This window comes from Electrophorus electricus, chromosome 2 (assembly GCF_013358815.1).
Source record: "Electrophorus electricus isolate fEleEle1 chromosome 2, fEleEle1.pri, whole genome shotgun sequence".
Classification (NCBI taxonomy): Eukaryota; Metazoa; Chordata; class Actinopteri; order Gymnotiformes; family Gymnotidae; genus Electrophorus; species Electrophorus electricus.
This window is the reverse complement of record NC_049536.1, coordinates 17,506,712-17,532,174: the sequence shown is the minus strand read 5'-3', so window position 1 is coordinate 17,532,174 and position 25,463 is coordinate 17,506,712. Positions and strand designations below refer to the sequence as shown.

The 25,463-nt window shown below is 39.4% G+C and overlaps 1 protein-coding gene across 3 annotated transcripts; it reads left to right on the top strand.

Moving 5' to 3' along the window:
- On the top strand, positions 1 to 21,042 carry nap1l1 (nucleosome assembly protein 1-like 1). 3 transcript variants are annotated; one of them, XM_035522777.1, is made up of 16 exons: positions 1 to 105; positions 5,118 to 5,151; positions 7,070 to 7,152; positions 9,453 to 9,555; positions 13,302 to 13,443; positions 14,086 to 14,178; positions 16,690 to 16,818; positions 16,988 to 17,059; positions 17,141 to 17,280; positions 17,413 to 17,558; positions 17,779 to 17,798; positions 17,966 to 18,088; positions 18,222 to 18,254; positions 18,342 to 18,392; positions 19,752 to 19,776; positions 20,862 to 21,042. In XM_035522777.1, the coding sequence occupies exons 2-16, from the start codon at positions 5,135 to 5,137 to the stop codon at positions 20,873 to 20,875; spliced, it is 1,191 nt and encodes a 396-aa protein (XP_035378670.1). In that variant the 5' UTR covers positions 1 to 105; positions 5,118 to 5,134; the 3' UTR covers positions 20,876 to 21,042. The 3 variants fall into 3 exon arrangements, with proteins under 3 accessions (XP_035378670.1, XP_035378666.1, XP_035378678.1); XM_035522773.1 differs by having other exon boundaries at positions 19,752 to 19,822; XM_035522785.1 differs by having other exon boundaries at positions 14,086 to 14,166; positions 19,752 to 21,042.
- The last annotated feature ends 4,421 nt before the right edge of the window (positions 21,043 to 25,463 follow it).

The following is a 25,463-nucleotide window of genomic DNA, read 5'->3' as shown; positions in this document are numbered from 1 at the left end:
AGCGCAAGCGGCGGGATCTTTATCCTTTTTACCGCCATCAGAGTGGAGTCTTTTGCTCTGAGTTTGCTTCACTGCGCAGCATCACCCGCGAACAACCAGCCCAAGGTAAGATAATACTAATCTACAAAATGGACACGTTGCCTTGCTGTTTGAGGAGCGTATAATGTAATTATTATCTCGATGGACATGGCTGACATGAATAGTAAAAGTACGGCAGTTCACTAAGATAGATAGTTGTGAACTGAATCCGCAGCACTAGCTCGCTGCCATTGGAAAAGACTCCACCATGATGTAGGTGATGATGAAAATGGCTGTAACTTGGCCGGGTAGTTTTTGCTCACGGTATTGTCAGGTGTTTTATTCAATACGACTCTGATCTGCCCTGTACATATATTTTTCCTCTTCTTATAGTTACAGGTTTTCAGTTTTCAGAGGTGTTGGCCTCTCACATATTTTATATACATCTCTCTCTCTCACACACACACCCGTGTAGCTTTTGGAGGGTTATAGCTAGGTAGCTCGCATTAGCGAAATATAAGAATAAAGTTAGCTAGCTAGATATGCTAACTAGCATAGCTACCTAGCTACCCGTCTGGCTGGTAGCTTTTGGTTGCTTGGTAGTTAACGTTAAATAACAGTACACTGTTGGAAATAATTGTTACTTGGCCAGATTGTCTTCCATTAGCCCACTATATGCTTTGCTTTTACATAGCTAATCTAGGTTAGCGTGCTTGCTAACCGAAGTGTGTCCGTTAACTAGTTCGTTAGCTACCGAGAGTAGGTTCCTATTTGTAAAACAATTGGTAGGTAGCTAGCTAACTAAAGCTAAATATCTTAGCTCACATGTTTTATACCTAACTATTATTGTGAACATCTAGAAGGTTTATGTAAAATGACACCCCGGGAGAGAATTGGCCTGGGGTCGCTAGGTTCGAAATCAAACCATCGGCGTGTTTGTAATTAAATCAGATGGCGTATCGGTACCTTACCTAGCGCCGTTACTAGCTAACTAGCTATGTAATGGGTTTGATATGTATTTATGGTCATCTAGGAAATGCCACGAACATGAGTTGTACCAATAACAAGGATATCATTTCAAAGGGATACGTGCCTTATTGTGCAGAGCTAGCATTTTAGACTTCAGTTCTTTGCCGTTTCCCACTTAGCTATAGTGGGCGGCTAATTAGCCAGTGGGACCAACTTTTTAAACGGTCAGACGAAAGAAGCAACACGTGGTAGTGTTGTAGTTAGCTAGCTAACTGGGTCGGATGATGATGATGATGATCGTATTAGTGATGTGCAGGGCCTCCGCCTGGGTGCTGTCTATGGGCGAAAATTGATTATTAGCTAGCTAGTTAGCTAACTATATAAGAGTCGTGCGTGAAGACTATTTCCTCCCACATCGTCCTAATTTTTGGCCAGGTGCGACTTTTAACAGGTAATGCTGAGTTCAGACAACACGATATAATTTTGTATGTCACTGTCAGATTAGGCGATTGTTATCGCGGGCATATTTTTTGCCATGTCTTGGTTGGGAGAGTGGCAACACTACACGTTTGATGCCGGACAGTCATCGTTCACGTCCTTGCGCGAGTTCCTCGGTCATCAGAGGAGGGTCAAGAAATTCAGTCATGGATACAGAAGCCCTGTGTGTTCGGAAAACAAAACGAATGTGGCTTTTTTCCCCTGAGGGTCACGTAGAGAACAGTATGGACTATCCTTCAAAAAGAAGTTGCGAGGACGAATAACACGTTCGCTATATGTTAACGCAAAGTGGAGGAAAAATACCGCATTTTGGGACTTGTATACTTTGATTTTTATGTTATGTGGTTTCACACTCAGTATATCTGATAACATTACTATTTCTCTTCGCCATGTTTACATATGTACCCTGTAGAGCAAGGGTCATGAAGCTCTTTTGTCTGGTGCTGAGAGATCTGAAAGTCATTGGAGTTCACCTCATTGTGGGATTCTATACATAATTTGAATGTATTGGGCCTGCTGTACAAATCATTATTCTAAAAGGCTGTTGGCCAATTTGTGTGACTTACTAATGAGACCAGTCCTTGTCTTCAGCATTTAATATTCATCAGTGTATCTGAAAACATTCATTTTTCTCTTCGCCATGTTTAGGTATGTACCCTGTAGAGCACGGGCATCCTATTGGTCAAAATGAAGGAACAAGTCATAAGACTAGATGAACGAATACAAAATTGACATTAGTTTTTGTCAGGTGGTTGTGGGATGTCTCAGATGCTACGTTGCTGTTGTTCAATTGTCCATACAAGCCCCTTTCTCTTCCCAGACATTCACAATTGGGCCTGATGCCGGAAATGTCAGATATGACGCATCCTGTTAAAATCAGACTAACTGACAGTAGTCAAAGAAGACAGTAGTCTGACCCAGGCATAAATTGTTAGCCACCACAAATTTCTCTAGCTAACTAGTTGTTGGTGGTCTTGTGTGGTATATCACAGTGCTTAGCTAGCTAATTAGTTCTTAAAAGCATTCCTTCTGCTTGATGGGTCATTGCAGAAATTTTCCTTTTGTCAGACAAGGACCCACTGCTGTTCATTTTTTGCCTTTTGTATTGCCTGCTTTGATTTGAATACTTGTCGTCTGATATCAGATAAATGGTTGATATGACAGCAGAGACTATAAAATCCAGCACCAGATTAAGGTTTGCTGTCCAGAATTAACTCAAATTTTATTTATATATCTGTTATATATCAAAGCATGTTTACAAATATATGGGTCCAGATCCCTAATGAGCAAGCCAGAGGTGACAGTAGCAAGGAAAAACTCCCTGGGTGGAAATGAGGAAAAACTTTGCGAGGTCCAAGACGCAAGGGTGGCCCAGCTAATACAGTCCATGCAGGTCATTAGGAATATAAATGCATGAAACATTTGCACTAAATTACTTTCTTTTAGGAAAGCTCCTTGTAAACTGTCTTCTGGAGTTCTGATTAGTTCTTGTCAAGCAGTGGAGTGAGGAACCTGTGCTTACCAAGAGCACATAACTAGCCAACATTGCATACTAGAAGCTTCAGATTACAGCCTGCACTCAGCTGTTTGTAGCGCTAAATATTTGTTGAATAACACATCACTGATCCCATGTCATCTTCCAATAACAGTTCTTACCTGAATTCAGGCATTGGCTGAAACAGTATTTATTTGATATCAGTGATCTTATTCTAATTTAAGATCTATACCCCACTGTGTGGAACTGATGGAGACAATTCTTCTATATCTAAGGTAGCATTGGTCTGAAACTACACATTACTTAAGACTAATGAAGGAAACCAGAAATTGAAATGAAAATGCAAGAAGCAACAAATTAATTGAAAGCAGCTTGATCAATCAATAAATGCAGTGATTATAACTCCACTACCTTTATAGTAGAGCAATTTTGCAAATTCAAACTGCAAAAGAAACATTTACAATTGAATTTGGTTAGACTAGTGCAGAAACACTAAAATAACAATTTCAATATTTAGTGAAATTGTACCTCATTTTTAACATTGTTTTAGGATATTGTAGGCATTTTTGGTTCAATATCAGTGTAAGCAGCTAGTAAATGGTTACTCCTACGTTTCTTCTACTGGCAACAGTGTCACTGCATTGTAACTCAGGTTGGGTGATAAGAAGGTAATGCGGTATACCCCTCTATTTGAAAATGATGGTAATTTAAAATTAGTGACTATTTCAAAATGGCAACACGAAAATTTCTGTTCCATGTCTATCTTGAAAACCGACAATAACTTGGTCAGGGGCTGTGTGGACCTTTAGAGGTAACATATTGGTGATTGAGGTGCACACTGATGTTGAGATCATACATTGACAGAGAGGGGAAGCCAACATCGCTAGCGGTTAGTCAAGCAAGCTAATTTAAAAGAAAAATGCTACTGCTGCAATTTAGTGCCTTTTTTTATTTGTTCCAAATGAAAAGGGAGAGTCAGCAAACCTTGATGAATCTGTCTGTAATATTTGGCTAAAACGTCGCTGCTAAGGATGGAAATGCATCGAATATGCATTCACTTCTAAAATTAACTACCTTTTAATCACTTTACAAATGCAGCTCACCTCAAAAAGACCCACAGTCACTGCTGGCAAAGCTACAGCAGCAATGTTACAACAAATGGTAACGCGTGCCTTCACCAAATCCATTAAATGTATAAGGGACTGTGTGTGATGGAAGTCATGTACTTTTAGTGGTTACAAAATGCCTTGCTTTTTCAAGCCAAACACCTAATTGCCAGTATGAGCTACCTGGAAGGAAATACTTTTCTAAAATGGCATTTCCTAACTTGTATAACACAGATGGACAATATGTACAACATGTACTGCTGTTGACTGGCCACATCTTGTCAATGAATATCTATGCAATGTTGAACATGACACCATGCATGTTATTGACTGACTGTCCACTTGGTCAGTAACATGTATGGTTATTGTCTAGGACTGGAACCGGACTGGAAACTGGTCTAAATGTCTCAAACATTACTTGCGCTCTTGGCGAGAATGCCCTTTGAGAATAAGCTGTCAGCTATAACTGGATAATGGAGCTAACATTGCAGCCTCTGTCAAGCTTCTGCATTGGCCATGGTTAAACTGTTTGTCATAGTCTTAAATTGGCATCAATTGGACTGCAATACCAAAGGCAAAAAAACCTTCAGCAGGTATTCGTTGCTTTTTCCTGCCTTTGTCCTGCACAATTGCATGAAGCTTTGTGTGGATAGTATTTCTTTAATAGCAGAGTAAATTGTAATACTTTGTATAATTTGGAAATTTATTTGGTGTTTCTTAGTTTTAAAAGCTGTAGTGGCATATTGGTTTATTTTAAGCTTTTTATCTTTTAATGAGTCTGCACATTATTCAGCTAAAAGTCATTGGTGATGTATTTTAAGTTTGCATGAAGTCTTGAGTTTTGTTCCAGGGTTATGGTCCTGGTAAGGGGTGTTGTCCTTTTTGAATATCTTATCCTTGACCTGTGTCTTCAGACATTTCTTCTTGGGGGGGGGGGGGGGGGGGGAATGTTTCACCCCTTATAATGTCAGCATGACATTACACAACTTTGCATATCTATGCTAAAATGATTTTCTTCTGTTCCTCTCTAGGGAGAAACAAAAACACAATGGCTGATCTTGACAAGTAAGTACTAGTGATGTTTTGTGATTAGACTAGATGAAGACTAGGCCCATCTCTGAGAATTGTTTCATATTGACTGTAGGTCTTTGCTGGAACCTGGCATTTTCCTCTGCTCCTGTTTGGGGTGGGGTGGTGGTACAGACCCTCGAGTTTAATGTAATCTTTATCCCTAAAGGGGCAGTTTGTTGGGCAGCCAATAGTCAATCAACGTGACACCCCACAGACAAATTAATCTACACAAAAACCAATATTATTCAAAAGGGCAATAAACACAGGTACAAATGAATTTTTAAATCTTAGTCCTGCATCTTGGCAACCTAAATCTGCTGCCAGATGGAAGGAGCCTGAACTCGCTGATCAAGAGTTGACTGGGGTCAGCAAGACTTGCCTGGGCCTTTATGGGTCTGACTCTGTAAACCTGAGAGATCATTCAGGTGTATACATGTGATTTACATGTGCTTGCACTAACAATTCCTTCCAACCTATTCCTATGAAAAGTGACCTAAACCAGCAAACAAAAGAAGGTCAAAAGACCTACTGGATTAAAAAAAAAATTCAGAGTCAACATCAAAATTCATAAGCTCCTGTTTAAAGTGCGAAGGTGGTGAGCCTTTGCACATACAACATCAATGTTTAATTCAAAAGTTCACTTATCATTTATGGTCCCCAAATACTTGTCAGAGTACAACTTCAACAGCATGGTCATCAGTGACAGCAGGAGAAATGGAGGAGGGTTTCTCAAGTATTTGATTTCTGTTGGACATTTCCAGAAAAACATTTACACCAATCACCAGATTCATCCGCCATGTGACCATGGTCAGTTTCATCATTGCTGAGCAGGATTGCTGACACGAGTCATGCAAATATTGATACGTCTTCCCTCATGCTGGTGCCTTTTTTTTTTTTTTTTTTAAATGTGTGTGTGTATGTGTTATATTTATATATTTATATATATATATATATATATATATAATTCTATTTTTACTATTAGGCTATAGCCTAATTATGGCTGTAATTTTGCCTAAAGCATTTAATTTGTTGTTTAAGTATAAAGATTTATCCATGCACTTGTACAAGCTGGCTTTTTTATTTGTCCCTGTGGCCATCATTAAAGAGACCATAATTTTTATTTGGGAACTGCAGGAATTGGCGCTAAATCAGCAAACTACTAGGATGCATCGCTTTGTCACTGTTATAAGAAAAAGAAAAGTCCGTACCAAAAGCCCTAACTGAAAGTGGCAGTAACTCTCCTGTAAATGCATAGCTAGAGATGTACAGAGAGCAGTTTAAATGTACTCAGTTGTGAGGTGAAATGCTTGAAGATATCTTAATGATGTACAATGCATAAGATGCTATTTGTCTTTTGAGGTTTGCTAACAAATTGGAGTGCACAGTGCGATAGTATATCAATAGTGCCAAATTAACAAGTGTAAAGACTACAACAATAAATCAACCAGATTTATTTATTTTTACAATAAGTAAGATAATGTACTTCTAATTATATTAACCTATAACCAGCAGTTAATGGTACAATTATGGTGTACTTTTAACCTATGGCAGACCCTGTCTAATTGGTCTTGATGTTTGTGTTGATATTTTAGATTTAGTGATGCCATTTATATGCTCAGTGTATCTTGTGACAATTCGTGGTGAAGATCAAAAAACACGTTGCCTGTCTCCTCTGTAGATGGTGCATGGTGTAAGCTGTGCTGGGACCATGTTCATTAAGCCAGTCATGTCATAGTCAGGTCCTACTCACCTAACTTCATGCTAGGACATGAAAGACTTCCCCTCTCTGCTTATGTTTCTCATCCAAACTTTGCACCACCAAAGTCCCCAGTTTTGTGGCTTATTCTGAGGGAAAGAGGTGTGTGTGTGTGTGTGTGTGTGTGTGTGTGTGTGTGTGTGTGTGTTCGTTCAGTAAAGAACAGGCTGAGCTGGATCCGGCGGATATGGAAGATGTTGAAGATGTGGAGGAGGAGGAGGCCGGTGAAGACAGTAAAGGTACATACTGTTCCCCAGTCCATTACTTCTAGTCCCACAGCCCCTGCAGGCTCCACTGTATGTGGTTGCTCCTACAGTCTCCATTAAAAAAGAAAAAAAAAAAAAACTCATTGTGGTCCAAGCAGCAGCTGCTTGCCTTACAGAAGCTTTGGGAGTTTTGTAGTCAGCTTAGACAGCTCCCTGGCCTGGGTATTTATTTTGGCACCTCTTCAGCCAGTCTATAAAGTACTGCTTGCCTAACTAATGCTTATCAAACAAATGTGCATGCACACACTTTTGCTCAAAGTGATGAGTTGGAAATGTCTGTGTTCATGCATGTGCTTCTTTGCTTGTTTTATATTGGCTCATGACCTGATTGACTTCAGCTGTTCTATAGCCTGCTTGCTGCCATCCAGTCCCCTATCTCAAGAAGTATGTTTAACTTAGCTGGGTTCCTAAACAAGTTTCAGCTTCACAAAACCTAATGTTAGGTTAGCTTGGTTTTTATAGCAGGGCCCAGCAGCTTTGTCAACCTAGGTTTAGACACTTTAACTGTGATTAATCCTCTGAACACTCAATTGTTTGTGACGAGCAGTCAGTTATCATATGAAATGCAATGAGTGACTGACTAAAAAGCAAAGATTACTATACTGTGTAACTTTGTGTAATATTGGTTAATTTTAAGCACTAATTGTAGAAGGCAGTACTAGAACTAAATTGGTAAATAATGTGTAAGTTGGATTTGGATCTTCGCCTGAGCTATGTTATTAGGGTTCAGGCACTGTCTCCAAAAAGTTATCAAAAACATTTGTACAAAGTGTTAGATGTGTGGCAGAGCTAATTTTATTAAAAAAAGCTGAAACTCCAGAATGCCTTTGCCAAATCTCATGAAACTTTAGTCCCTTAATACCTCACGTGATTGGCAGGCTGAACTACGTTTGCTAGTTTTTGACAATTACATGCCCATCTGTATCAGCTAGTTCTGTGGTGGCCTACCATCAGGGTGCTCATGTCATAACTGCCAAAACATGGTAGCCATTGGCCAATTAATTCTCAAGCTTAGCATTGGCCAGTCGACAAATGGTGTTTACAGCAAGGGACTTTGGCCAAATTTTATATTTTGTCCACTTGCACAAAGACACTTGTCATTTAAAAAAAAAAAAAAACCTAATGTAGCCATGGTTTATCTTGAACATGTAATTGGGTTCTAATCTTGTACTATGGAGTCACATCAAACTATAGTTTGTTCTGCTGCTGATTGTTTGAAAATCCTAGGACTAGATCAAAGAGCGCAATCACACACAAATTGCTTTTCAAATAATCAGTCTGAAACTAAATATTTACCCAAATCACATGGGTATCAGAATGACTTCTGACTCGTATGGCTAAAACCATCAGTCTGATCTCGAACAAAATTGACAGACCTATTCAAAACAGTATTTTGAAAAGGGTGTAAAGTTTAAACTGGACTGGCCATCAGGAGGCTACATGGCGCACAACTACTTAATTTGCATATGCTAAACAGCCTTTTGTTTTCAACCCTAACTGGCTAGAAGTCTGGTGCTGTGACTCGGATCAACTTAACAATTTAGGCACATGTGTGGCATATTACTCATCTTCACTTTTAACAGATTGGCATGCATGATGTACTGCAATTCACGATCAGCTTTTAAAACTAAGTCATGCACCTTTTATTGTTTGCAGCATGGGGACAAATAAGTCAGCCAGATTTGACTGTCTTGCTGACTGCTTTCCAGCTATGATTTGTTTAAAATCTATGGCTTATTGTTTAAAGGGTAAATGGTAGACATTTGTACATGTCACCATGTCAGTGATTTGAAGGTGTACCTGCTCAGTATTCACCACTGTTATTCAGGAATTCTTTAAGTAATTCTTATCAAACTTAACATTAAACTAAACATTTCATTTATGGACTGAGTTATTTTGCTGTGTTTTAACATGTATGCAGACGAGTAAATGTGCGAAGGTGTTGGGTTCCCAGGCCTTCCTGGCTGCCTGTGTTTATAACCTTGTCCTCCTGTATCTATGATGATTACCCTTGCTGGTAATGCCCCATTTGTAGTGATTTGCTGAGTGTTGGATATGGAATGGGTGACTTGGTCTATAAAGCATTGGGAAAGGAAGTGTTGTGGTGGGTTTTTTTAAATGTATTTGTATTTTTATAGATTTAGCATGTTCAGTATTTGTGGTTTGATTCTTTTAAGGTTGCTGTGTGGGGGCAAATCTCCCTGTTGGATGTGAGGCAGTGAGAAGCTGTGGCCAAATGTGTAGTGTTTAAAGTGTGATGGCTCTCATTTCAGCACGACAGCTGACTGTGCAGATGATGCAGAACCCTCAGATACTGGCAGCACTGCAGGAGCGGCTGGACGGCCTTGTGGGCTCCCCTTCAGGGTACATGGAGAGGTGAGGAAACCCACACTGCTATCCCATTACATGCTGAGACAATATCCTTTTATTCCCTTTAAGATGGAAATGATTTCTCTTCAGAATTTAAGGATTTATGGCTAAAACGTAGTAACTGCTTTCATGCACTCTAAAGCGCACACTTACCAGTCATTTTATTAGGAACATCTTTACATGCTCATTTGTGTAATAGTGTAGTTGTGTAGAATCAGCCACAGTAAAGCATAAAATCATGCAGTGATGGATTAAGGACATGTTTTCAAGAAGTGTAAAGTTCTTGAAACATGGCATGGGCCAAGTCACTCACATTACAAGTTTTTGGTGCCAGATAAGTCTGGGTTGGAAGTTTCAGAAATGGCTGCTCTCCTGAAATCTTTCTAGAACAGGGTGCCTGGTCCTGGTGAAGCCTTCTATAGCAAAGCAGAATGTTGGAGCATCAGTAATTTAATTGGTCAATTTTTGACCCTTTAATTAATCCTGAACGTTTTGCATGCACAGGAGAAATGAGTGCGCACCTGTTCCATCAACAAAAGAACAGCAACTTTGTGCATCAGCAAGATGCACCTGGAGTGTGTGCAATTTGCTAAGAGTATGATTCACAAAGCTCTTGTGGGTGATATACATGTGCTCAACCAAATTGTACTTTTTCTCGCTCTCTCGTTTAAAGGTCCACATCTAAATGCATTTATTCTGAATTTTTTAATTGTTTTCTGGTGACTATATATAGAAGGTACACACCTTTGGTTAGGGCAAAAAAAATACCCAGATACAATTTTAAATGCCCATTTACATCCCTGCAATTTGGCCTTAGAATAAAACAAGCTATTTTTTCCAACCTTTTTTGGTGGGCTCATGAATAATTAATTCTTCACTGACTGGTTGGTTTACAGCAAGGCTTCACAATGCCTCACACAAGCAACGGGTTAAAATAAAAAAAAAAGTTACTAGCTAACTGGGAGGTGAATCATGGTGCGTTTAGGCATCCAACCATTGGTTTTAGCCTCAATTAAGAATATTCCAAGTCTCAAACAAAACTCATTTTAAATCATTTGCACTTCTGTGGTGGAGAATTTTTTTAGCTATGGGCCTAGACTTAATATCTAAGCAAAAAGGTAGGTTGTCTGTCTTGTCTAAATAAGCTAGGTCATCATGCTATTAGTTTTACTTGGACCTTGCTAGTAGCTACTGTTACTTATACTAGCTTGCTACTTGCTTTCGATCTTTCCAACACAAAGTAAATTAAACCTGTTGACTCGCTGTAAAACTTTCCATGCAACATGAGCTGGCTTCAAGTGACCTGCATAAAAATGTCAGCCTGGCTAGCTACCTACCTATAGGTTGCAGTCGAGCTTGTGATGTCGGTGTAGTCAAATGCAAAGCGAAGCTTTCTAGATGTTGTCCAAGATTGTCTTGAGAAATGGTCCTGAGTGAAATATGCAGAGCAAACTACCAACTTGTTCAGATTTAACAGGTTCCTGGACATCATCCGTGCCTGTTCCGTTGTCGCATTTTATTTTTCAAAATACCTGCAGTACTCTGGAGATTTCATCTGTGCCTGGGGTAGAATGTGAGCTGGTGTTGGACAAATTTAAGGCATAATCAGTCAAGACTGTTGCATAACATTCTAGGGTTTTTGAAATTGGTCTATTTTTTTTACAACCCTGTTTTACTTGCACGGGACTTACATTTGAATTGATAAACCAATTCCTAGAACAGCATCCCACGGTATGTTGCACTGCTTTCTACAGAAGTACCAAAAAATCCAAAGAACTGTGGATATTAAATGTCAGTAAGATCTAGCAAGAGCAATGAAGCAACTGAAAGATGACAATAGTAATGTCTGAACTTAACACCCCCAAGCTATCCATTGTCTCCACTTGTTCAGAACATGCAAGCTAACCTGACTGATTTCAACCATGACTCGAGAAATCAAAGCTGCTCTGCACAGAGATTAAAACAGATGCATAGATGGTGTCAGCTTTATCCTCGTATTTTGATCCTCGTATTAAGTCACTCCTTTTCCTGACAGAAAATAAGTTCTTAAACATTTGAGATTTATGGAGTCTGCAAAAGCCTTTGCCAAAAGCTCACTCCATGTATAATGTTGATGTCTAAACACATACAAACCTGGTTCATTGCTTATTCATTTGAGTTGTTGATGCCAATTTACTCTCCCCAATGTCTGTTATTGGTCTTTATTTATTATTATTGTTTAATGTCTTCCATGGTTTTTATGTAGTCATGGCCTTTTAATAGGCAGTGCAGATGTTTGACGTGCCTAATGGCAATCTCACTACAGTGCTGACAGCAGTGACATTGCTGCTGGGGTGTGTGATGTTGCTGGGAACAACCCTTGACTGAGTTTTTAATAAGAACTGCAGCAAGCATGAAGTAAGTGGAGCAATAGTAGAGAGCCCACTGTTTGTTTGTTCAGAGACTAGACATGACAGCAGCTTTAGAAACATCTGAACTCCTGGCCCCTCTTTCAGTGAAATGAAATGTGAAGACATTTCTGCTGATTTCCTAAACACAGCAGCTATGCTGTGCCAATTCTGTTTGTGTCTCACAACAAGATGCAACATGTCAAACCTGGCCAAACATCCCAACCTTTTTTGAGGAATTCAACAGGTGATAGTTGATTTAGTTCATTCCCTTATGTCCAAGAGGGGAATGCAGAGCATCCAAAAATCATCTTTGCAGAAGTAATAAACATTCGTAGATAGTCTACATCTTTGCATAGGGCTGAAAGTGGTCTTCATAGCCCTATTTGGATGCGATTAAATTGGCATGGGGTAATTTTGTTTTTAGAGGTGTTCCTGAGTTTGTGATGTGGGTGGGTTGTTTAATGTTTTCCCTCTCTTACCCTGAGAAAATTGCAGAACATTTTTCACCAAATTCTGCACTCGTCTGATAATTTCAGTTGACTGGATACAAATGTCCATGATTTGAGACAGATGTTGCTTCTCGTGGATTGGGGATTTTTAACCCACCAGAGACCTTTCCGAAACACAAAATTAGAAAAGGATGATGGTCACTAAACCACTACATATGCTACCTAGGAAAGATGTAAAATGTTTCGTTATAAACTTATCATGATGATCCCCATTTGGTTTGCATTAGTTTATTATGCTGTATGCAAATAACTGGAGACTTTTCTAGTCATCACAACATCCCCTGAAACCACAAAAGAAATTAAATATGATTAGTCGTGTGTTTTGTTTTTTTTGTAGCCTCCAATATGATATATATAAAAAACCCTGTCCTAGGTTATGATTTATCTAAGAAGTCTCAGGCATTACCATGTTTTTGAGGTTTTTACAAGTTGTTGGTAATTAAGACAGCTCAATCAGTTGTAGAAATAACTAAATGTCTTGAGATTATGCTGCTGTTTTATTTAACATGATTATTCTGTTGCCACATTACCTTGAATGCTGATGCTTTCACTCATTGTCATTGTGCTAAAATATGTTTTTGTTTTTTTTTTTCAATGAAAATGCTACCCAGGTTTGAAATCATGCACAGTTGCGACTTTTGATTGCTCTTTTTTTAGGGAATGTATGGAAATCTATGACTTGCTTTTAAAACACAAATCTTGGTATTCTGATAACTGGTATCGTATCTGTAGCGATATAAAAATATTGTGACACGTCACAATGCACAAGAATGTAGGTTGAACTAAGCTAATTTACACAAAAACACATTCTATTTTGGCTATGGTTCAAGTTATTTGCTTATTTCCTGTCTAGCTTACCAAAGGTAGTGAAGCGACGTGTCAACGCACTTAAAAACCTGCAGGTGAAATGTGCTCACATTGAAGCTAAGTTCTACGAAGAGGTTCATGAACTCGAGCGGAAGTACGCAGCTCTATACCAGCCACTGTTTGATAAGGTAAGAATGAGCCTAATATTTAGACAGCAGACCTTGTAGTCTGATTCTTTAGTATCTCATCTGGAAAATCCAACTGTGTGATTTGGGGGGGGGGAAAATACTGTTAGTAGTTAGAGGCCATTGTAGAGTCCTTTTGTACCTGCCATAGGAAGTGATGGTGAGAGTAGCCAGTCAATCTGCTACCATACTGATATACAGCTCCTCTGCTCTGTTCAACCCTTACAATGCGTTGGGTGTTGCTGCATCAGTTATCAGTGTAGGTCTATGTAATGTTGTAAATTCACTGTGTATACTTTGGAAATTTGTTGTACTATCATATAATGAGACTTCATTCTACCTGTCCTATGTTTTTCTAAACTGAGTAAGCATTCTGCATCAAAGCTTTTAGCAGTGTGAAGGGTTTTGTTTTGTTTTCCCCCCTCCCCCCCCATGTGCATAGTTATAGATGGGGTGTAATTAGTTGAAGGGGAATTTTTTTTCTTTCTTTTCTATTCAAATTTCCCAATTGGATCCCATACACCACCACCTGCATCCCATAAAGTCTAGTACCACTGGTTAAATTTAACGTTATTTACTTAAGGTATTACTCTTGCCTTGAGCTATTGGTGGCTGTAAACCTAACATGAACTGGTGTCTTTGTAGCGCAGTGACATCATAAAAGCAGTGTATGAACCCACGGATGAGGAGTGTGAGTGGAAACAGGAGGATGAAGAAGAGCTGACAGTAAGTAAGCAGGTACAAGTGAGCCTATACCTGCATGCTTAATATTAGCTATTCATTATATAGTAGTACGAATTATGAATTTTGCCAAACATACTGCTGTTAATGGGTTTCAGGCTGCAAAATGCTTTTTACATCAGTCTGCCATTTTTAACTATAAATGACATTGCTCACCAAAAAGGTTGAATCATAAGGCTGTATGTATGCAGATATGTAGGCACTGACCATTGTCAGACAATCCTGCTGTGTTAAATCGGACGTCTGTTTTGGTTGTCCTGAAGCTGAGAGCTCACCTTCAGCTGATATGATTAGTGTGTTTATAGTGAAATGAACAAGATTTTTACTAGTCAGTCAAATTTTTTTCCTATGGTGCATTTTACAACAGCTGTTGTCATAAAGCAGCTTTGCACGTGTCCAGGTCCAAGCCCTCGATGAGCAAGCCAAGGGTGACAGTGGCAAGGAACTCCCTAGTGCAAGAGCAAGAAACCTTGAAAGAAGCAAGACTCAAGGGGGGGGGGGGGGGGGCTATCCCATTCTGGCGGACAAATGGACACTATAATAGCAACAACAATATGTAGTTATTAGAATGATGGTAGAAAGAATAAAAGAAATGAGCAATCGTTTATTCCAGTTTTCTAGGAATCCTAGAGTGTGTGTGTGTGTGTGTGTGTGTGTGTGTGTGTGTGTGTGTGTGTGTGTGTGTGTGTGTGTGTGTGTGTGTGTGTGAGAGAGACACACACACACACACACACCTGTCTTGCCTGGGACTGTCTAGGGCAACGGGGTAGTAGTTGGCTCCAGTGGTGTAGTGCGTCACAGCAGGAGGGTATCGGGGTGGTGGTAAGAGCCATAGCAGCTGAGACAGGTTCAGTAACATGACATCAGGAGCAGGTTTACTTCAGCAGAAAGAGAGAATATATTAGGCATATCCAAGTACAAAGGTGTATAAATTGGGGAACTATAATGTGCAAAGATGGATTCTGGCAGATCTAGCTGTGGCTCCACGAATAAAAAAAGGCAGGCATGAGGGCTCCCTGGAACATGAGCACACTGCTGCTCTCAGTCAAGAAACTTGAGTGATCGAGAGATGAAGCGACAGCATCATAACATCCCAGTTTACCATAATGCTCAATGCCCATGGACCCCAGATATACACCCAAGATGGGAAGTAGTTAATAAAATGCCTGACTATATACAGATAGGTTTTCAGCCTATCCTTGAATTTTGAGACTGTCTGATCTCGAACATTTACATTAAGGTTATTACATAGTGTGGGAGCTTTATAGAAAAAGGCTCTGCCCCTGCGGTAGATTTTCTTACTCTTGGTACTAGTACAGAGGCTGCACCTTTTTGATCTAAGCAGTCGTGGTGGGTCATGATGCACTAGGGGTTCTGTAAGGTACTGCAGGGCAAGACTATTCAGTGCTTTGTAGGTCATTTATATGTATTTTATAATCAATGCAAAATGTTACTAGGAGCCAATGTAAAGTGGATAAGATGGAAGTAATGTGATTGCATTTTCTAGTTCTAGTAAGAACTCTAGCTGCTGCATTTTGAACTAGCTGGAGCTTGTTTAGGCACTTGGTGGTACAGCTAAATGGTAAGCTATTACAGTAGTCCAATCTTGAAGTGGTAAATGCATAGCGTTTCTGGAACATGTGAAGATGATGATCTATAAATCTTTATATAATGTTTTACTAGTAAAAGTGAAAAAAATAGTGAGCTATAACTTATTACAAGTAGAACTTCAGACAATTTTAGGTCCAAATATCCATTATAGTTTTATTAGACAAAATTCAAAGATACTGGGATTTCTATTTAAGATGTAACATGTATTCATATTTGTAGTTTTGGATCTGAGTTAATAGTAGGTTTTTAGAGTTCTCTCTTTACTGAGTAATGGTAAGATTTGGTTTTGACCTATACAACTGTAAGGTCATTAAAGTTGCTGGGATGCGGAATGCTATTAATGAAATTGTTATAGTTCTTACAAATTTGTTGTTTTTAGAGCACTGTATTTGCTGAAGAAATTCATAAATTTTATTGCCTCATTCAAATTTGAGGGTGGCCTAGGAAGGTAGTGTTTTGTGTGGTGTCTGTGATGAGTGGAACTCTAGGTTCCTTGTAGCTCTGGTTTTAATGGTATTGTTTAGCAAAGTAGAGTTTCTGAAATGCATCCCAAAGTCTGTGGGGTTCATGGTGGATTTAAAAATGTATCCAGCCACCCCCCACCCCAGTTCCTTGCCCTGATGTCCGCATCAGGTGATGCACAGCTAACTCAGGACTGGTTAAGTGATCTTTAGCTTCTGCAGCTTCCTCAAACCTTTAAAAACAAAACAAAACAAAAAAAAAACTTTTTTGTAGCCATGCACCATTTTGGGCCAAAAAGGCTTGCTATGTCATACTCTGTTAGCACAGCCAAGAATTGCCTACAAAATGTCTTGTCTGTTAGCACTGATGGTGTTTAAGCTGTTCCAGAAAACCATAATGTTCGCCCAGCCCCCAATAACATGCTTGCTCTTTCAGGATGAGATGAAGGAAAAGGCTAAACTAGAGGATGAAAAGAAAGATGAGGAGAAGGAGGACCCCAAAGGAATCCCTGAATTCTGGCTCACCGTTTTTAAGAATGTGGACCTTCTCAGCGAAATGCTGCAGGTAAGTGGTGGAGGTCTTCAGGTGTCATGGGAGCTATAGCCATGTGTGCACTGGAACTAGGTCATGCAGCACTAATATGTGCGTATTTTGCTTCCACCTATTGGGCTGAAATGCAACTCTATTCACTTTGCACACAATGCCACCTCATGGAAGTTACTGTTACCCCCAGGAACATGATGAACCAATTCTCAAGCATTTGCAAGACATCAAAGTCAAATTCTCAGATGCAGGCCAGCCAATGGTATGTAAAAAGATATTTGTTCTATTTTGATTGAGTAAATTGATCTCATGTTCATTCTGAATTCATTCTCTGTTCCTTCAGAGTTTCACATTAGAATTCTACTTCGAGCGCAACGACTTTTTCACAAATACAGTTTTGACCAAAACCTATAAGATGAGGTCTGAGCCAGATGAGTCGGATCCCTTCTCTTTCGATGGTCCCGAGATTATGGGTTGTACAGGGTAGGATATTCAATGCCCTCTGCTGTGCACCCAACCCTCTGAGAACACCTCACATACAACTCCTGAGATCACACTTGTGGGGGGGTTATTGGGTATCCCAAGATTGATGCTGACTGCTGCTTTTTGCACCAGGTGCACGATTGACTGGACCAAGGGCAAAAATGTCACACTGAAGACTATAAAGAAGAAACAAAAGCACAAGGGTCGAGGCACGGTGCGAACAGTCACCAAAACGGTTCCCAACGACTCCTTCTTCAACTTCTTCTCTCCCCCAGAAGGTACAGACTGGCTGCCCTTGGTGTGCATACATCATGCAGGAACTGCTGTCACTTTCAGCATTATATCTCTACTAAATCACTTGAACGCATAAGTGTTTAATGGTCATGACAAATTAGTTTGAAGTCCTCACCTCACTGTATGAGTACATGAAGCTGGAAAGTGCAATAGTAAGATACTGGGTTTTGCAAATAATATGTACACACCTCTGTTCTCTTTCAGTACCAGAAAATGGAGAACTTGTAAGTAAATCGTCGCCATTTAAAAAAACAAACCTTGAGTAAGTGATTTTGAAAGTAGGTTCTTGTGAATGTAGATAAGGGCTTTGTCTGCACTTAGCAGCTAAATTCAGGTGTTGAAAGTGGTTGTGTGGGGCTGGTTCTTTTCCTGCTTCACTCACTCTACTCAGGATGAGGACTCTGAGGCGGTCTTGGCAGCAGATTTTGAGATTGGTCACTTCATTCGTGAGCGCATAGTGCCCAGAGCAGTGTTGTACTTCACTGGGGAAGCCATTGAGGATGATGATGATGATGTGAGTAAAAGAATAGGGTGTAGCAAGGCATTAGTTTTATCTTGTTCTGCAGTTCTCCACTCAGTCATGAGTTTCTTGTCCTAAATTAGGAATTTGTTTATTGATCCTAATTTTATTTATTTATTTTTTTTAGTATGATGAAGAAGGAGAGGAGGCTGATGATGAGGTGGGTTTGGCAGAGATTTGAGGTTCAGCAATCCTGTTTTGCAGATTTCTCTATAATTTGTCCTAATGTGTGCATTTGTGCATCCAGGAGGGTGAGGAAGAGGCTGATGAAGAGAATGATCCAGACTATGACCCGAAGGTATGGTCCCTCTCCCCTTTAAAGTTTCAACATACAGATTCTCTACTGAGCAGTGCAATCTGAACATTGTTTCTTTTACCATCCTACCACAGGAGTCACAACATGTATGTAAATGTAGTGTGTGTTTTGGCTGACTGATTCAATAAGACAACTGACTCTTCCTACAGACCATAGCCTGGTTAAACCCTTACTGATTGATGGGTTCTTGGGCTACATGATGCATTTTTCCTTATGCTTTTCCTGTTTACTCTAAACATATGCCAACAAATCACTTGACTAATCTTACAGCAATGCAATCCTGGACAGCAGAGTGGAGAATTTTAATTCATAAACATGCTGCTTTTCACCCTGACAACTACATTTGACTTATTTTTGTAAAGATGTCTAGCATGGTGTGACCCTGCCTCATGTTGTTGTGTTTTTTTGTTTTTTTTTTGTGGGTGTGAAATATAACCCTACATTTGGTAGGTGTGTTTGCATTCGCATCTATGTCCTTATGTATGTTGAAGCATGTAGAGTTTACACAGTCTTTTTCTACTCCAGCCTGGGCTCACCATCCACTAAAATGTCAGGTCCTATTTGATGGGTCATTCATGTCAAATACTTATTTGACATGAAAATGTTCATTTTGTACATCCTATAATTGTATTAGTGGAAAACAATATTAGAGGGGGGAAAGTTGCATTAAAGAACAAGGGTTTCTAGATTTCTTTTTATGCTGCACTGTGCTGGTCACCACCTCTTGACTACCAGTTTAGCGTGGCTGTTCAGATTTCATTGATCTTGAAAGCTGCTGTGTAATACATTTTTGATCTAATGTTAAACTATATAGCATGTGCAGGTTAAAGTTTAAAGATGGAGGATTTACGTTATGCTTGCGTTGACTAGTAAACTATACTTTTACAATTCTTTGATGGGTCCTGTGTTTTGGACTAGTCTAAATTGTTCTACCAGTCACACATTTTAACCATTTTTTGTTCAAATTTAGGTCATATTCTGTTCAACGGACACGTTCTGACAATGATTATTGCAACTTTGTGCTGTTAAAACACAACCAAAACCAATGTTGAATCTGGTTTTGCTAACACCAAAAACAGATTCCCACTGCTGTTTTGCTTTTGAGAGTTTAACACACTACACCTAAATGTACCCGAGGAAATCAGACCTTCACACACACTGTAAAGTGGCCTTTTTATTTTAAATCCTGACCTAGAATCTGTTCAAATTATGCCCTGGAACACTCAGGGTGGATCATTATGTAAATGAGTAAAATTTAAAGATGTTCTGTTTGGCTAGAGCAAAGGGCATATGATGTAAGTAATGCTTACGTGTGTGTGTGTGTGTGTGTGTGTGTTGCAGAAGGATACCAATCCCCCAGCAGAGTGTAAGCAGCAGTGATGGTGTCCATCTCAGTCAGGATCCAGTGCACTGTAACTGCTTCTCAAACATAATTCTTTGCCGCCTTATAATGTTTTGTATTTTTCTTGGTAGAAATAACTGAGAGAATTTGTTACAACCCCCCCCCCCCCCCCCCCACTCAATATATTGGGAGTTCTGGCTCGCTCATTAGTATTTTACAAGATCTGTTAACCCCCCCCCCCCCCCCCTTTTTTTTTTTTTTTTTTTTTTTTTTTTCCCTTTCTCTCTCCCCCCTTTTCCACCTGTTTTTTTTGGGGGGGGGGATTTTTCACCCTCATCCTCCTCTTTGTAAAATAGTTAGAATGCAGAAAATTCAAGCATGACACTTTCTTCACTGCTAATCTAGTTGGGTTTTTGTGAAGTCTTTTGTTGTATTGCTCTTAGACAACAGCTGTGGAAAAACTGTTTGGAGGCAAACAAATTATGGTGAAATTGGTGTAAATTTGAGACGCTCGAATTTGTGCCCTGTGATTGGCTGAGGCCAGACGTGACTTCTTGATACTCCAACCTGGTGAGGAATTGGTTTCATCCCATGGCTGTATATGAGCAATTTGTTCTCTTGTTGCGCACCAGTGGCAACCACTTCACAACAGAATGCTCATAAGCGGCCCTGGTGCCGAGGGTTAAGGAAAAAACTTATTCAGGCTGCCAACAGGCAACCCCTTTGACCAAGGTTGGTGTTAGGCCTGGCCCAAAACCTTTGGCCTGGTGTGTGGAAGGTTCAAACCAAGAAACACTGCAAAAGTGCATTTAGCGCAAGATTGAGTGGCTGGTTTTGAGTCTTGGCCGTGTTCTGTGGGTGACTTTAAAACCTTTTGCATGGCATGCCCACTGTGATGGTGTGTGTGTGTGTGTGTGTGTGTGTGTGTGTGTGTGTGTGTGTGTGTGTGTGTGTGTGTGTGTGTGTGTGTGTGTGTGTGTGTGTGTGTGTGTGAGAAATCTTGAAGCTTTTGTAGCTTGTCTCTGTTGTAGCCGAACCCAGCAATTTAAAAGCAGAAAGAGCAATACTGCCCTCTACCATGCCAACTCCTGTGTTCCTTTTTCTTGTAGCCTCTGAACAGTGAGTGCACACAGGCTGGGAGGGTCGCTGTCTGCTGGCTGGGTAAAGCAGGCATGGTCTCTGCCACCCACTGCAGCTGTTGTCAAAGTGAAATGCCATGCTACAGAATACTAATGTACTCTCAGTAACTGTCCGTGGATGTGTATTCATTAAATAAATTGGTTAAACGTGTACTGTTATGCTGATTTTTCTATTTTATACTCGACTGACTAAGCCAGAGGTATTTAAGCTGGCCATTGAATCTCATTATTGAAACTTACCACTTTTACACTTGATTCCTAGGTTGAGAGTGGATAATCAGTAGTATCTAGCTCTTGAGAGCTAGATTTGAATATGTATGTAGAGAGCTAGAGCTGTCATTTTGAATATCTATGAACTATACATGTGGTTTAGCTTTATGTATAAAAGTGTTGCTTTTGAAAATAAGTACATAAAGTTTAATTTAAAATTAATTGGTTTTTAAAGGTGTGGGGAGGTTTTTGTTTTTAAATTAAAAAAAAAACTGGTTTCTGTAGACTACTTGTATTGGGGCACACATGGTGCACAGTAGGGCTGGGCAATAAATTTATGAACAGTTCTCTTATGATTTAAAAAAAAAAACGTTCTCGTGGTCATGGCTGAAATACTGAAGTTAAGGTATTCTTCACTAGAAAAGAGGTTGTGGGAGGGGTTTGTTTTTGTTTTTTTAAATAATCTCCCAGAGGGGTATTCCATCAGACATTCCTTGTCTTGATGCAATTGCAGAATTCTCCAACTCATGTGGATGAAAAATGATTATTATATTAGGGAGCTCCCACTTTATATGTAAATTATTTACCAAAGAGTGGGAACTTGGACATTCCCAGAAGCTCCATGACGGAATCGGAGAGTCGCCTCCATATATCCGTCAGGATTTCTTTGTAGAAGTGGATTCCTTATGTCATAAATGAAAATGCCCAGGAGATTGCAATGTTACTAAATATCCTGAAGATGGTATTCACTGACTTCTGACAGAAAAGTGACATCAAAGAATATACTCTGTCAGATTGGCAAAACATTCTGCAACATGGCTGTTTATTTTGAGTAACAATAAAACTACTAAGCTATCCATCCAAAGGACCGGTGGATCGTGGACCTCTGGCCCAGAATCAGGTTTCCTGACATTATGTAACGTTGCCTCTTTTTAATTTTAACACTTTAAGTAAAGCCTACAAAAGTCACTTGGTCATACTGCAAGGTAGGATTTGATGGTGAAATTAAACTGTCAAGGACATCAATGGATATTCTGGTTGTATGTGGATAAGTTTGTACAAATGTCTATTATTACAATTTCCAAAACTGCAAGCTAGCTATGAACAAATTGGGCCTAGCTAAAAATGCTAGTCAGTAATGTCTTATATTTGTGTAGGTAAAGTCTTTCTTCCTATGCCATTAAAACTAATATTGTGCATATATATATCATCATTGTGATCTTTCATGTTTTTCCTTTCCATCTATAGCCTCCGAATTTACAGTTATCTGACTAGTTGCTTAAACTGGGATTGTCTTGCTAGCTAACATGGTGTTCTCCTTTCTTTTGCTGTTGGCAATCTGTAAAAAGATTTCTGAGTTCATGCACAACAGTTCATATTTAAGTTGTGTGTTTCTACGGTAGTCGCACTAAATGCAAATGCTGACATTCAATGAGTGTCAGTGAGAGCCACTGCACTTCCAATGTCATCACATGCTCTATTGGATGTAGGTTGCTATGTGCTAAAGCCTTGCTTGTTGGAAGTAAACTAATAAATAATAAACAGTAAAACTAAAAAGTAATCTATGGGGAAACTTATTTATACACTCAAACGAGCAAATAGAAAAGAATACATTCCTAAACTATAATATGCCTGGTTCCAGCTGACCTACAACTATTCACTCTTCTAAAGTTTCACTTTACGCTTATGACCAGTGTCCCAGCTTGGTGGTTGATAGAGGCTCAGTCACATTTGGTTATATTATCAGTGGCAGCTGGCCAATGGAGGGTGCTAGGATGCCACCCTCCCTGGTGGCAATTATCTTCATTTTTGAAAAATGTTGGGGTTTTTTTTTACATTTTTTAAAAATAATTATTTATTGTGTATTTGTAGCACAGTAATACTTAAAATGTCATGTAATATCAGGATAAATTATCTTCCTGGTTCATTCCCTCTTTCTTCAGGGGTGATGGAAGTATCACCCTTTCAGAGCAGATGCACAGCCAATTGCAGACCGTCAATCTGAGCACATTAGAGCTGCAAGTAATGGTAATTGTTATTAGTCTGTTGAGAGTACTAATAGTTTTTGTTGAGTTGTATTGGGATGGTTCTGGAATCTGTCACGCAGTCATACCTGGAATATTTTTCACCAGCTGCCACTGGTTATTATGCCAAGTAATGTCACAAAATTTATATTTAATACGTATCTCTATGGAGGGATTGATGTTATACTAAACATTATCATCATGCTGCAAGTTTAACATCCAGCAACGCTCATTTGTAGGATTGTAGTACAACACTGGAAGGGCTGGAATATTCTGTTTAAACAGGTGACTGAATTTATATAATTGTTCAAATCCAATTCCATATAGCTGAAGTGATGTTTTCACCTTTGCTATGTTTGTATGTTCATAATCTGCAAAGTGTTGCCTCTTGTGGTATACATGTACATTAGGCATTACAGGGTCTAAAGACAGATTTCAAATCAAAAGTGATGTTCCAATGAGCGTGATGGGGTGTGTCAGTCAATAAATAAAATAAATAGAACAAATGTTAAATAGTGCGACTTTTTAAAAATCTGTGAATATTTAGTGAAAATAATGTACACTTATTCTAGTGTAATTACATTTATTTATTTATACTTACTTTATTGTTGTTGAGTGGGTCTAAACATGCATGGAGGGATGTGGGCCCTCCCAAGGGTGGACTAAAACACCTTTAGTGGATCCCAGTGAAACCTTTTATGTACAAGTGAATAAAACAGCAGTGCAACACATATTCCCCTAAAGTGGTTTAAAAGTACTCAGTCCTTTAGCAAGTCTAGGGGTCTACAATGCCTCAAACACTTCACAACATTATCAGCTTCTATAGCAGCAAAATCCCCAGCTGTTTCTCTCTAACTCTAGCTGGGTTTCACAAACTGGTTGTCTTGACTCCACTCATTTGACTGTCTAGCTGTCTTTATGCTTCAGGCTCCTCTCCCTAATTGGAATGGAACAAACCATCATGAGGTTACGGTGTTGAAGGCAACTGCAATCATCATTACAGCTGGAATACAAACATACAGTTATGTACATAAAATCATCACCACAATACTTGCAAGTATATATTCATCTATATTTGTCAACTATCTCTTCCATAGGATTCTCCTCTTCCCGGCTCACCATGGATCCAGCCGGCAATAGAAGAGTCCACCTTGGTCGTGCTTTATGCTATAGGCATGTCCGGAGGTGAGTACATTAGTCTTTATTATGCATGGTGTTGAGGTGGAGGCCTGGTGATGGAGCAGCACACTGACCTCTTACACTTTCTTTTACTTTTTACTTCTAGTATACCACCTGACATCAGTCAGGTAGTATCAATGCAAAATTAAGCCCCCCAAAAATGTTCATAAGAACTATGTTCCTTCTGTTTCCACAGACCTGTTCTACTTCAGAATGACAGATCATCACTTAACAATCTCAGACATCAGTACATTATTATTTAATGTATAGGATATGATCTCTCTGAATTCAGAAATTGGAATTAAAATAATTTATCCGGTTTTCACAGACTAGTTGGTGCTGTACGTTTTCAGTATAGTATGGCTATGTAGTGTTGATTGGGCAGCATAATACAAATGTGAAAGTCATGTACGCAAACATGATGTTCTGCGCACGCGCAGATTATATATTGTGCAGGGTTGTGGAAAGTGTCCTGGAGTGTACTGAAGTGATGGCAGTGCACCCAGTTAGCGATTTTTATAGATGCCTCTCTAGCTCTCGCTCTCACCCTGAAACATCCTGATTCTCTGGAAAGCTTGTATACTGCAGTAGATTTTTTTTCTACCTTTCTCTGTCTTCTCTCTCTCGCCCCCACAAAGTGAAAAATTGTACAAAAGCTAGGTTTTACATATGAGGTCTTTTTATAGAGTGGTATTTGAAAAGACCAAGACAAACTCTTAAAAAAAGTAGAATGTCATGGCAAACATTCGTTGGTTGTCTTGAGTAGTGGGGGTTTCAAATTGAAGGAAGCTAGTTTTGTTTGGCCATACAAAAATGTCATTCTGAAAGTATTTCTGTAATAACAAGTAACCTTTCGTAGAAATACGATAAGCTTGAAGACCGATTGTTATTTAACGCTTTCCGTCACATTTCTTAATAGTAAAATTGCGCAAATGTTTATTTTCCTCCTATAGCTATGCGCAATGCCCTATTATGTTCTTTGCTCCTCAGTCCGCCTAAAGCTCTACGCAAGCTGACTTGGTCTTGTCTTATACATCAGTTCCTGACCAGTCTTAGGTGATAGCCTACATCAGTTCGGCGCCTTTTGCTGTATGTCATTCGAGGGGCGGACCTGGCACAGAAAAAAAATCCCAGTACAACTAAACCACACATCATTGTT